Source organism: Poecilia mexicana, unplaced genomic scaffold (assembly GCF_051168715.1).
Source record: "Poecilia mexicana isolate PSO_F unplaced genomic scaffold, ASM5116871v1 scaffold_21, whole genome shotgun sequence".
Classification (NCBI taxonomy): Eukaryota; Metazoa; Chordata; class Actinopteri; order Cyprinodontiformes; family Poeciliidae; genus Poecilia; species Poecilia mexicana.
In genome coordinates, this window is record NW_028263390.1 from 19,671,229 (window position 1) to 19,684,134 (window position 12,906).

The 12,906-nt window shown below is 38.6% G+C and overlaps 2 protein-coding genes across 5 annotated transcripts; one reads left to right on the forward strand and one right to left on the reverse strand.

Moving 5' to 3' along the window:
• Positions 1–72: 72 nt before the first annotated feature.
• Positions 73–8,419, reverse strand: pcmt1 (protein-L-isoaspartate (D-aspartate) O-methyltransferase). 4 transcript variants are annotated; one of them, XM_088001776.1, is made up of 8 exons: positions 8,113–8,419; positions 5,100–5,204; positions 4,983–5,014; positions 3,415–3,519; positions 3,138–3,258; positions 1,823–1,908; positions 1,521–1,646; positions 73–992 (listed from the first exon to the last, which is right to left on the reverse strand). In XM_088001776.1, exons 1-8 carry the CDS (start codon positions 8,291–8,293, stop codon positions 987–989), a joined length of 762 nt encoding a protein of 253 aa, XP_087857902.1. In that variant the 5' UTR covers positions 8,294–8,419; the 3' UTR covers positions 73–986. The 4 variants fall into 4 exon arrangements, with proteins under 4 accessions (XP_087857902.1, XP_014857551.1, XP_014857550.1 ...); XM_015002065.2 differs by having other exon boundaries at positions 1,420–1,646; XM_015002064.2 differs by having other exon boundaries at positions 1,477–1,646; positions 8,113–8,418.
• Positions 8,420–8,429: 10 nt separating this feature from the next.
• Positions 8,430–12,422, forward strand: nup43 (nucleoporin 43). Its single transcript, XM_015002063.2, has 8 exons — positions 8,430–8,755; positions 9,096–9,218; positions 9,321–9,398; positions 9,570–9,732; positions 10,146–10,281; positions 10,361–10,512; positions 10,792–10,908; positions 12,069–12,422. Exons 1-8 carry the CDS (start codon positions 8,642–8,644, stop codon positions 12,296–12,298), a joined length of 1,113 nt encoding a protein of 370 aa, XP_014857549.1. The 5' UTR covers positions 8,430–8,641; the 3' UTR covers positions 12,299–12,422.
• The last annotated feature ends 484 nt before the right edge of the window (positions 12,423–12,906 follow it).

Here is a 12,906-nt window from a genome sequence, read left to right on the forward strand (position 1 = left end):
TACGAAATTAACTGTAAAACCTGCAGTTTGTTCCCATCTGCATTGACTGGGGAAAAACACGAAACAAAAAACTGCAAGAAAAACATAAACATCTCTTTATTTTCATATGCCATTCCAGATATTGCGAAAGCCAAATATCATCAACCACTTCAATCCCTCCAAATAAAATGTGCTTTTTTTGTGTATTATTCTTTTTTTTCTTCTCCAAGAAAACAGACATTTGCTTTATATTGTTGAAGTTTATTTTGGCAAAGCAGTGACTCTCCCAGTTAGTGACCGCACACGTCGGAAATGGAGACCAGCGGCAGCAAACGACACATCACCTGGTGGGAAGCGCAGCCCTGTACCTGCATGCGTTTTGGTGAGTTAGGTGCTGTTTCTGAACTTTATCCAGAGAGCTGAGTGTTTCATACGTGACCTAACGGTTCTGCACATCAGTCACGGTGTTGTTCGTGTTTTCTAATACTGCTGGCAGGGAGTTGGGGGGAAAACAAGCTTATATTCTAGCAGAAAAGTCTACAGTTAGATGATCCACACACACACACACACGCACACGCTGTAGCTAGGTGAATTATCTAAAAGTCTCCGGCGTTTTCGTTCTGCTTTCCTCGTACATTCAGCTTTGACCCTGCTGAAATGTAATGTAAAAACACCTGACTGCAAATAAACAAAAAAAAAATTAAACCCAGCAGTTAGAATTAAATTAACCAAAAGATGGAGGCCTGGAAATAAAAAAAGAAAGAAAGAAAAAGCCCATCTTGAATATTTCTGCACGGAGCTTCAAGCAGTCTTTTCCTTGCAGCCCTTTCAGGGCTGTCAGTGTTATTTCTCCAGTCCCTCTTTAGAGTCGAACAAAAAATAAAATAAAAAAATAAAGCATGTTTTATAATGCTTGAAACAAAATTTCAGGGCTTGCTGATGCCATCCGAGTTTTCCCCAGGGTTCAAACTTAAAGGTGGATTATGGATCGTCTTCTTATTCAGAGTTCATCCCTGTGAAAGACAGACCGTGAACGTTAGAGCAGCAACATGAGAGGAAACACCAACCTGTCATGCAAACCGTGAAGAACCGCATGCAGAGCAATCAGATAAAAACAGCAGCCGGTCTGAGGCCACATCCCACAGAGAAGATGATTCAACCAGCTTTTATTGGGTAGCAGGCCACCAAACCGACTAACTAATCATGCTTTAAGCACCTCCAGCACCGCTCCTGTTACGTAACATTTTGGTTCCAAACAGGAAAAAAGAACAAAAAAAAAAGATAAAACCAGATTAGTGGGTGAAGAAAGTGTTAAATAAAAAAAAAGGGTGGGGAAACGTGCAGCTAGTTGGTATGGTATGGAAGAAGCAAAAAATGTCAACAAGCAGCAAAGTGCAGCCTCTTGTGCTCCATTGCCTGCTCCAAGCCACACCATTTCACCTTTGCCACTGTGAGAAGGAGAGAGAGGGAGGAGGGGGAGAAGGAAGTCACTTCCACCTGGACCACTGCTTGTCTCTGTCTGTTAAAGGCACATAAATCACCCCCATCAAGGGCTTCATCTTGGTGCTGCCGTCCTCCATCTTGTCGTATTGCTCCAGCATCTGGTTGCCTCCAGCCGGGCCGACCGGGAGGATCAGACGCCCGCCGGGTTTTAACTGGTCCAAGAGCTGAAGGGGTGGGTGAGAAGAGCGTCAGTGTGGTTAAAATTATAATGAAAAACCAGTTACAAGGCATTCTGGAAGTTCAAATCTGCAACAAATGTGTAAGGACAAGGAAAAGCAAAATATATATGTATGCTTTTATTTTCTGTTATGTCAGTTTTGACGGACTCGGAATGACTCACAGCTTGGGGGACGGTGGCAGCTGCTGCACCAACATGGATGGCGTCATACGGCGCCTCCTCTGGGTGACCCATCCTCCCGTCGCCCACTGGAAGAAACGCAGCAGGAAGTCAGGAGACCAGACTCACCACAACACCGACAGCCAGTCACTGACGACGCCACACGGTTTTCCTTCTATCATCCAACAGTCATAAGTCATAAATTGGACAAAAAATGTGATTTATTCTTAAAATAATGGTGGAAACATTCAACACAGACAATTAGGGCTGAAAATATTAATCAAATTAATCGACTATTGAAATAATCAGCAGCTAGTTTAGTAATCGATTAATTGTTAAATTGAGTACACGTATTTAAAAAAGGGCTATTTAATGACAAAAAAACTCATTCAGGGGAGATTTTGCATTTAAGATTTTTTTTTTTTTTTAAATCCTGTCTGTAAATAAATGCTGACAGGATGTATTTACATTCTGACAGGATGTGGCATTTTTAGCTTCATGTGGTTCAAACTGACTAAGAAAAATCTCTTTTCACATTCTGCTTTCTAATTATTAATCTGTTAATCCAAAAATTAATCCAGACGTCAGCCGTACTGATGGCAGAAAAAGCTGAGCTTTTCAATTATTGATGTTAGAAGTATTTTTTAGCTTACCATAAATAAAGTAACATATTACAGTAAGTTTTTATTTTCTTATTTAAAAGAGGAATAAAATTTATTTCCTGCATCTTTTCTAAAAGTGTAAGAAAAAAAGGTTTGAGTGGTTCGTAGGGATTCTGCAGAACGGGCCAGATTTTTTCCGATTAATGGTCACAATAAATCGATTAATCGATTACTAGAATAACTGTTAGCTTCAACAGAGAATGCAAGAGAAAGAAATGCATTCTTTATCTCAGCATCAACTACGATCGCTCCAGTTTTCATCCCGTTTCATCAAAATTCATTTTTAAATAAAAATTTTATAAATCACTATCGGGAAGATAAAGCAAGTTTATCAAACAACATTTATGTTTTTTAATATCTTTTCACTCATTTTATTGTGGTATACATCATATTTTGTATTTCTATACATGCTACTTGCTGGTATTGCTGAAATCTGATTTGTCCAAGCACTTGAAACCCGAAGGACCCGGTTGAAGCTGCACTTTCACCCTCCTGCAGAGATGGTGAAAGTGCTCACTGCTGAATTATTCAGAGCTGCAGACTCTCTGCTGAGCAAATCCATCCTGCATCGGTGAGGAGCAAGAGCAGCAGCAACGGTTCGAGCTGCAACATGACGAAATAAACCCAGAACGCGTCTGTCGTCCACCGTGTCTCACCTATTAGCTGGACTCGGCCTGATGTTATCAAGTTGGGGTCGTCTTTCTTCACGTTGTTTACAGAATCGTCTACCAGCTCTTTGATGTGATCGATTCCTATAACTTTCCCTTTAGGGCCTACCTGGAGAGCACAGAACGGGTTCAGTTCAATCACAAACCACTGAAAACCATTTCACACCATCTACTGTGATTGGTTGGGCTAAGAAGCTGCGTGCTAAAAATCAGGACGCTACCAGAGAGAAATCACTTGTGTTTACCCGTCCTGTGTGTGGCTCACCATTCGTGCAAAGCAAACGGACAGGATTCCACTGCCGGAGCCGACGTCCAGAGCTTTGGCTCCCTCGTGCAGCTGATCGTGGAGGAGCTCTAGTGCATAGGCATGCTGGGAGGACGGAGCGTCCAGAAAGACAAAACAGAAACGGACAGGGGAGGGGTGAGCTTCAGCACTAGACTGACACTAGTTTTCAGCAATATTTAAAACGCCTGACCGGCCGATACCGGTTCTGTCTGACAAGCTGGTAAATGCGGCAGAAGAAAAAGGGACATTAGAGAGGCAAATCTTTCAGTGTCTAGAAATTCGATACCAATTTTTCTATTCAAACGGTCGACAGATTCTGTTTAAAGAGGAAAGGACAGTTTAGGCAAATAAAACATTTATTTAGGCAAATAAAACATTTATTTCAAATACTATCAGTTTATATTTAAATAAAAATGGAGTTTGTGTAACTTAAATGACCTGCATCAGGTTAGCTTAGCTGCCTGGCTTCTTCTTAAATAAAAAAATAAAAAAAATTATTCAAGATACAACTCTAGAAAAAATTAAGAGACCACTTATGATCAGTTTCTCTGATTTTACCGTTCATAGGTTTATGTTTGAGTAAAATGGACGTTGTTCTTTTATTCTATGAACTACTGACAACATGTCTCTGAAATTCAAAGCAAAAATTTAGTTTTTATTTGCAGAAAATGAGAAATTGTCAAAGTAACAAAAAAGATGCAAAGAAAACAAGTTTATATTCATTTAAAAACAACAATACTGATGTTTTAACTGAGGAAGAGTTCAGAAACCAACATTTGGTGGAATAACCAGAATAACTCAGGACTATGACTCTCTATTGCATCAGTTTCTTATCTAAGTTGGGCTGAAACGATCTGATTAATTGTGATGAATTTAGTAATCGAACAATCATCATCTGGAGCATGCAGACTCAAACAAGTCATTTTCTGAAACAACACGGAGCAGCAATTAAGGAAAAACTGTACATGTTGCATTTAACATTAAAAACCTTTACTTGTAAATGTGCTCTATACTTTTAGCTTCACCTGGTTCAAATTCTGTAAAGAAAATCTTCTATTAAGCAACTCTGACTGTCCAATTATTGATTGATTAATAAAATATTATTCATCTGATTAGTGTTACACTGTATTGATGTTTATTTCTAACTACAGGATCATCCTTTGCTACAAATGATCAACACTGAAGGAATGAAACTCTATTGAATTTTAGGCAATAAAATGTTAATTTCTTTAAAAAAATAATTGTGTATTTCCATTTTTAATATTGTATAATATTAGCTTAAGTGGCTAAATGAAAAAGCTTAAGATTTCTTGATTAGCCATCAGCAGAATAATCGACTACTCCATTACTAAAATAATCAGAATTAAGGAAATCAGGGCCGATTTGTTGGTGTACCTCCAAATTTCACCCAAAATAAACACAATGTACCGACACAAGAAACGTTTTTAGCTCTTTTCTGTTTCCATTAGATCATGTGACCTAACAGAACCAGAACCAAGTGTTCAAAGTTGTGGGTCAGAGTGTGTGGAAACACGCAGAGCTCGTACCATGTGTGGGGCGCTGATGGTAGCTTGGTAGCCTTCGGATTGAGAGAGAAGCACAGGATCTGTTAGTTCGTCCGTCAGAAAGCAGAGCAGACAAAGTGATGGCAGGAGAGGACGCACCTATTGACTGCGGCGAGTCCATGTACGGGTTACACCTGGAGTAATGTGCTCTGTCTGTGGACAGCATGACTTCATACACCTTGTCAGATTTAATAATGCCATTTTCTGAGGAAGAGAGAGAGTTTGGGTCACTGCATTTTACCGCTGACCAGCTGGACGACAAACTGAATTTATCACGATAAACGACATTCATTTTGATTTCAGACCATTTTTTCAACTAATATAACGAAAATGGAAGAATAATAATGCAAGAACACATTGTCAATAAACTTTCACTGGAGCTGGGAGACATTTGAAATATCCAAAATGAATAAACAAAACTACAAATAAAATGAATTATGAAGTCTCTGCAAGAACCCAAAGCACCAGACTGAAAGCTTTAGTCATCCAGTGTTTGGTAGAAAGAGAAAAAGGATAAATCATGCAAATTGATTAACGTGATTGATTGATTTATTGCAACAGACAAAACTGACAGAAACTATCGGAATAGTTAAAGATCTTCTATAAGTAACACGTGGGTAGCAAATCTCCCTGAAGAGATTTCTGCAAATGACTCTAGAAATATGTTTTCTTTTCCTTCATGTTATAGTCGTTCATCACTTGTTCCTGCAGCATCTTGTGCCAGCAGCAGGGAAAGCCAACTGCAGCCAGTTCCTCCTTCCTCGCTCTCCTCAGCCTCACAGCTACGCGCCGCTTCAGGACACCAATAATCTGCACAAGCTGCTACACCTACGACAGACTGCTCAAATCTAAATTGCAAATAAAGCCACACTTCAAGCTGCTTTTGGCTCATTCTCCATTTCTTTTTACTCATTTAAATCTGTTTTGTTTGTTTTTTTGTCAAAACAAAGTGAATTCAACACTGACCCACAGCTATACGTTCAGTTTAGGAGCCGTGTTCGACATTCGCTGCGGTAAACCGGCTCAATAAAACGACTCCAGTTTGAAAACCACCTTTACTGCCTGGCCTGACCCGGGAACACAGAGAAAGGACATTAGTATGCGCTCTACGTGCGACCTGTTTTAAGGCACATTATGCTAATTCCGGGTTAAATTTCCCCCATTTGTGCCTAAATAGGTCAGTGTACAACAGAAATGAGTACAAATGCCAAGAAAAGTCAAGATAAATAATCATCTTGACTCAGTTACTGGGTTTTTATAAAAGTCAGATGCTGCTTTTTATTTACAAAAACAAAAAATCCAAACCAAACTTCCACTTACTGTAAACACAGCCAATTACAAATGAAAAACATCAACAACATCTCTACCGTTTCTGTCCCTTCGAAACCTGCAGCTAATGGCAAACAGCATGAAGTGCAACAATATCCTGGACAGAGTGGAATATAAATAGACCTGGTGAGATATTTAATAGTGAACGTAGACTTGCAAACCAAAGTGGGAAGACATCCTGATGTCATTTACGATACAAGTGTCACAAACATGTGAGGGAAAAGTTTTCTAACGACTTTATTATTGACGACTGCAGACTTGATCACAGTGGACTTAGAACTGCATCTGTCTCAGTTTTATTACGGCTGCAACAGTAATAAAAGCCGCAGGAGCTTGGACGATTTCTTCCTTTCGGATAAAGCTTATGTTCAGTCCAGTTATTTTACATTAACTTTTTTTTAAGCCACTTAACATAGCACTAAAAAATTACATTTTATTTTGCTTTGTGGAGCTTAGAGTTGCAGAAAATTGTCCATCCCACATTTGTTGTGACACAGCTGGTTGAAATAAGGTCATCATACTTTCACTTGCTTAGAAAAACTGAACGGTAACCTGGAAATTTATTTTCTGTCACAAAAATTATGGAGAATAGTGTAAAAAAAAAAAAGCAAAAGCTGAAGTTTTCTTCCTATTTTTTTTTTTCACGTTTCCAAGTAGAATTTTTTTAACACCTGATAGTTAATATTTTCAACTATATGCACAAAAATGATCTGAAACATGGGCACATCCATGTTTACCCAACATAACGTCAGAAATGATGAATAATTTATATTTCAATTTAAAGATTGAATTTAAAAAGAATCAAGGTAGTTCTTGTTGTTTTTTAAAATCAAAACAGAACATTTTTTATTTACTTTTAAAAGTAAATATATAAAATATAAAGTTGACATATTTGAAACATGTAAATATAGCATGTTTATATATTTTGTAACATATAACATAATATGTCAGCATTATGTCAGCAGACAAACATGATGTCTTGCTGAACAGAAATATTTTAAGTCAATCGCAGTCAGATTTTAACCAAAATAAAGACAGAACATTGAGAATATCTCTTGCAGCTTAAATTCTCTAAAATAAATAATAATAATAATTTTTAAAAAGTAATTTATGGTTTATTTTTGATTCCAAATTTAATAAAATGGAGTCAATTGTGTGTCTATGCTACAGTCTGGGCGTTAAGACATAAAATTGTGGCGGAAAATTATTGATAAGATAAAGAAAAAGTGTTCTACATTTAAAGAAAAATAGCTAAGCTAAGTGACTCGGTGCCTTTGCACAGTGCTAACCAATTGTCTGCCACAAATTTGAAAGAAAACTGTACTTCCCTTTTTTAAATCGTGCACTAGAAACGCGTGTGAAATTTACAGCTGTCACTGTCATTCACATGGATGTGCAGTCAAAGATTCAGACATCAATGAGGGTGGGCAGGGCTGCACAATCCCAAATGACGCACATACGGCTAACGGGCTAAGCTAACGTTTCCCCGAGACTTTAGCTGTGTAAGCTCACAATGCACAAAATGAAGGGAATATTTTGATATTTTTGGTTTGTTTTCTTGTCCTGCAAAGACATAGGCGCGAATCTGTTCCACGCGTGAACGTGGTTTGCAGAAAAGGGGTGGGGAGAGTGGTAACGGTAGGTCAACAAACAGCTTAGCAACCAGCTAGCTTAGCTACGCTGATCCCTGTGCTAACCCCAAACCTCCGAAGTGCACCGATTTACGGCGACCAGTCGGTAACAAGGTGACGGCGCTGCCGCTCCCACATGCATTCGGACTTACTGCGGAGATTGTTAACGAGCTCTGCGTGGCTGGCTCCTCCGGATTTCCACGCCATTATCAAGCAGACTTTGCGGAGTAAGTAGACAGCAGCTGTCAGTGCCGCGCCTGCGCCAACGGTTTTGCCAATGAAGCTGACAACCTCCAAAGGAGACGGCGGAGCGGCGGATACGTCACCGGACATCCAAATGAGTTTTAGCGCCTTTTCAGAGACACGTCCGAACAGAAAACAGCGTCATTTTAGTTAACGATTGATTTATTTGAATGTGCATCAAAAGCAGTGTTGGCTGAGAGGCATTAAAGCCACATTGCTCTGTCACAGTGAGATTTGCCGCAGTCACACAACGGTTTACCACTAGGTGGCGTAAAGCTTCATGGACACATGGGGGGGAAAAAAGCTTAGTTTTACTTTTTAACCTCCTGCGCCACCGTAGCTACGTACAAAGCAGCGGGCGCGTACGTAAAGCTAAGCTAACTTCAGTACTTAGAATAATAAAAAGATATTTTTAAGTATTAGAAAGTGTGTGTTTCAATGGAAAGTGCTAAATACGTGTCTCAGAAAATCAGCAAGACGAGATGGCGTCCAGTCTCGTATTCGTCTTTGCAGCAGCCCGATATATTTGCGATTGGATCGTGGGACAACGAGGTTAGCAGCAGTTTTATTAAAGTCAAATTCAACATTAACCATGTTTGTTCTTTGTTATTTATTTATATTTGCATTTTGTATCGATCAAAGTATGTAAATGCACAATAAATAGTGGGTTTCTTTTCGCTATATTTTTCCTGGATAAGCGTTGTGTAATTTGCTGCAAAGTTGCTAGATATTTTTTGCTACTGTTGCTAGATCTATATTCATATATCTTGGGAATTTCTGATATTGTATGAATTTTTTTCTCTACCTTATAACAATATTACAGTGCTAATCATTGCTTCGAATATTGTCTTAGCCCTAATTTGTGTTTTTGTTTATTTTATTTTTTTTACAGGAAAACAAGGTTTCTGTTTGGTCCATTGGGAATCTAGGCAGTTCTGGTCTGGAAGATGGATTTGAAGGAGACCCGCAGCTCATCTGTGAATATGAGCATTACGGCGATGTTCTTGACCTCCAGGTAAGACACCTGAAAGAAGCATGTTACGATCTTTAAATTGGGGGGATTTCCAGATTACTTTCCCGTGAAAAGTTACTTCATTTAACTTCAACTTTCTTCTAGTTTTTGGACCAAGAGAGAATCGTCACAGTGTCATCTACAGGAGCAGTTTCCATCTTCCGCCATGATCAAAACAGACAGGTGCAGACAGATCTGCTCACATTTTCAGCAATGAAACATAATTTGTTGTGTATGTTCTCCAAAGGCTGGACTGTCCTGAGATGCACGAGGTGTATTTATGAGAACAGCATGTTGGGTGAACCCTTGCATCAAAGTTGTAGCGTCTCTGATGTTGATTTTTTATATTTGCAGACATTGTCCATTTGTAAGCAGTGGGTTAGAGCCCACCGTTACCCGTGTGACAACGCTCCCAGCACTGGAGTCGCCTGCAACAGTCCTGAAATCGTAACGGTCGGTGAGGACGGCAGGATTATTGTGTTCAGAGTCGACCAGGAAGCAGTGGTTCGAGTCATTGGTGAGAAAAACATTAAACTCCTGCATAGGGCTGAGCGTTATCATTTAAAAATCTCAGATCTTTTTCATACTAGATCCCATTTGAATAGATTTTGTTTATTTTTTTCTGAAAAAGAAATTATAAATGACAGAACATGTTTTCAAAAAGTGGCTTTCACTTCAGTCGTCCCTTCTGTTGGTTATACGACAGAGTTTTAGGGCCAGACTATGAGGAGTTTCTATGGAAACCGAAGGAGGGAATTGATGGGGGTGAGGGGCGGAATCTGAATTTTCCAAAAATTAAAAAACTTAATGAACTGATTAAAATCGATTTATCACCCAGCTCCACTTTCAGTCCCAATGGCCTTTTCTTTTGAAACCCAGTGTTGAGTTAGGAGGAAGCTGCTAATTATTGTGTTGCTCAACCTGTGTTAGAGAACGCAGACAGCAGCACGCTTCATGCTGTGACTTACCTGAGGACAACAGAGGTTTTGACAGTGAACTCCATCGGCCAGCTGAAGCTGTGGGACTTGAGGCAGCAGAGCAACTCGCCATCACAGATTCTATCTTTGTAAGATAGTTTACGTACTAACTACATTTTATTCTACTTTACTTGCTTCTGATTAGACATTTTTCTTTTCCTCAACCAGGTCGAGAGATCGAGTGCCTCTTTACTGCGTTGACAGACATCCGAACCAGCAGCACATCGTGGCGACAGGAGGCCAGGATGGAATGCTCTGTGTCTGGGATGTGAGACAAGGAAACATGCCCTTCTCTCTCATGGAGGCTCACTCAGCTGAAAGTAGGATTCATTCTCACGTTATTTAAAAATTTCAAGCACTTGGCATTAAGCTCGCTAGGCATTAGGTTTGGCTTACAATCGATTATCTTATAACAGACGCTTAGATCTTCGTAATTTGGCCGCTGATGCAAAATAATGTTAAAATTGAATGATGTTTATTTTTTAAATTCAGCATAATGAAAAATTATGGTATGGAAAGATGGTTGAGTCTCTTGATTCAATAAAAAGTTCAAGTTTTCAAGAAAATGGTCTTTTTGTGTCTTTGTTTTTTGCGAGCAGTGTGGGAGGTTCACTTCCACCCTACGAACCCTGATCACCTGTTCACGTGTTCAGAGGATGGATCACTGCTGCACTGGGAGACTTCCTCCCCGTCCGAGATGCCCTCCTTTTTACAAGGCGAGTATCTTTTAGGATTGTTATACACGGGGCCAGGAATAAAGGCGTATTCTGTGCTTTTGTTTAGATGTAGTGAAAATATAAGATCACCTGCATATCAATGTTGACAATTAATATTGCACAAAAACCTGGAGATAAAAGTTGAAAGTGGCTGTTGACCAGAATTTGAAGATTATCACCATTGGTGCCGCAGCTATTTATTACTCTGATGATAAATTGGCTGATCAGATTTTACACATTTAATCAAACCACTGAAGCTTATCTCATCTGATATTAAAAACGCAATTAAAACAGAACAATAAACATTTTATTGCTTGAAATACAATAACATATCATTCCTTCAGTGAACGTTTGATTATTTTTAGCATCTGCAGCTAAAAATGGTTCCAACGTCAACATGTGAAAAGCTCAGCGCTTACTGCTTGACTTTGCATCAAAACAGTATATGGCTGATCTGTTTGTTTATTTAATAACTGAGTATTAATTTGATAGCAAAAGGTGCTTAATATGAGTATTATTTCTTTATTTTTACAGAATTTGAACCAGGTGAAGCTGGAACTATGCCACATAAGGAGTTCTACATAAAACATATTTACAGATGTTTGTTTTTTTATCTTTAATGCAAAATGAAAATTTTATATTTTTGTACAGTTTCGGCTTAATTACTGCCCTGCCTGTGATGTTCTTACAGCAAGTGACTTTTTTTAGAGTCTGAATATTAAAATCACCAGAAGAGTAATTGATTACTAAATTAGCTGACGATTATTTCAACAATCAATTCATTACGATTAATCTGATTAATCGTTTCAGCTCTAACAAAAGAAGGATAGGATTTTTCACAAAAACAAAGCTGGGAAACTGTTCAGATTAATTTATATATTATTTTATAACGCCTTCACTTGGAAATTTATTAAACAGAAATCCAAATTGACTCTTGGGAGTTCAAGCTTTTCTAAACACTGTATATTCTTACAACACATTCACTTTCTTAAAGAATGTTTACACATGTAAAAGTAGGGATGCTATTTGACTGGTGAGTTTGTCAGACTGTTATCAGACAACATTTTACCCCGGATTATATCTGTACTGCAACATCAGCAGTAATCTAGGTCATAATTAAAATTCATGCTGTAAAACGTTGTATTTCTTTTTATCACCAGGCGGCAGGAACAGCAGCATGACGTCCCGCAGCGCCATGGCGCCCGCCGGAGGTATCCAGTCCATCATCAGCGCCTGGCTCTATGGAGACTCCAGTAAATCCCGGCTGGAGACGACGCACATGCTGCCCAGCCAGACGCTGTCTGTGAACAGCTTGGACATGCTCGGCCAGTGTCTGGTCTGTGGGACTGACGGAGAGGCGATTTTTGTAAACAGACAGGTCCCAGTTTAACAGAGCTGTTTGTGTGTGCAAAAAAAAACAACATGTTTTCCTCATTTCAGGCACAACAGAGCCTGGAGTTCATTTATTGTCTCTCTGTTATTGTATTTTCATAATAAAAGATGCCAAAACACTGGATGGGAACCTTTTCTTAATTAGTGTGCATGGCAAATTCACATTTGCAGTGACTGATTATTATAAATTAAAGATTTTTGTACACCATTTCAAAGACAAATACATTTTGTACAGATGCATTTAAAACTGAGTAAATAAAATGACAAACGTTATGAATTATCATGACTTTTTTCTTATCTTTACATCCATGATTGATTTCCATGAAATCATTACTGTCAGTTTGGTTTATTACATTAGTAAAGATACCAAATACTCCTGTTATTTAAATAATCCGTTTTAACAAGATGCAGGTATAAAGGTGGTGAAAGGATGAGGTGTGTGGAAAAGTTAGAAGAAAAAATATCAAGAATCTGGCCAAATTTCTCAAGTTTGACCTTTTAAATCAGCAATTTTTGTTTCTTCTAATTACACAAAAAATTAAGAGCAATTTGTTTATTCTGTTCTTCTGTTGTGATTATGCTGTTTTTATTTAGATTTACCTTTTC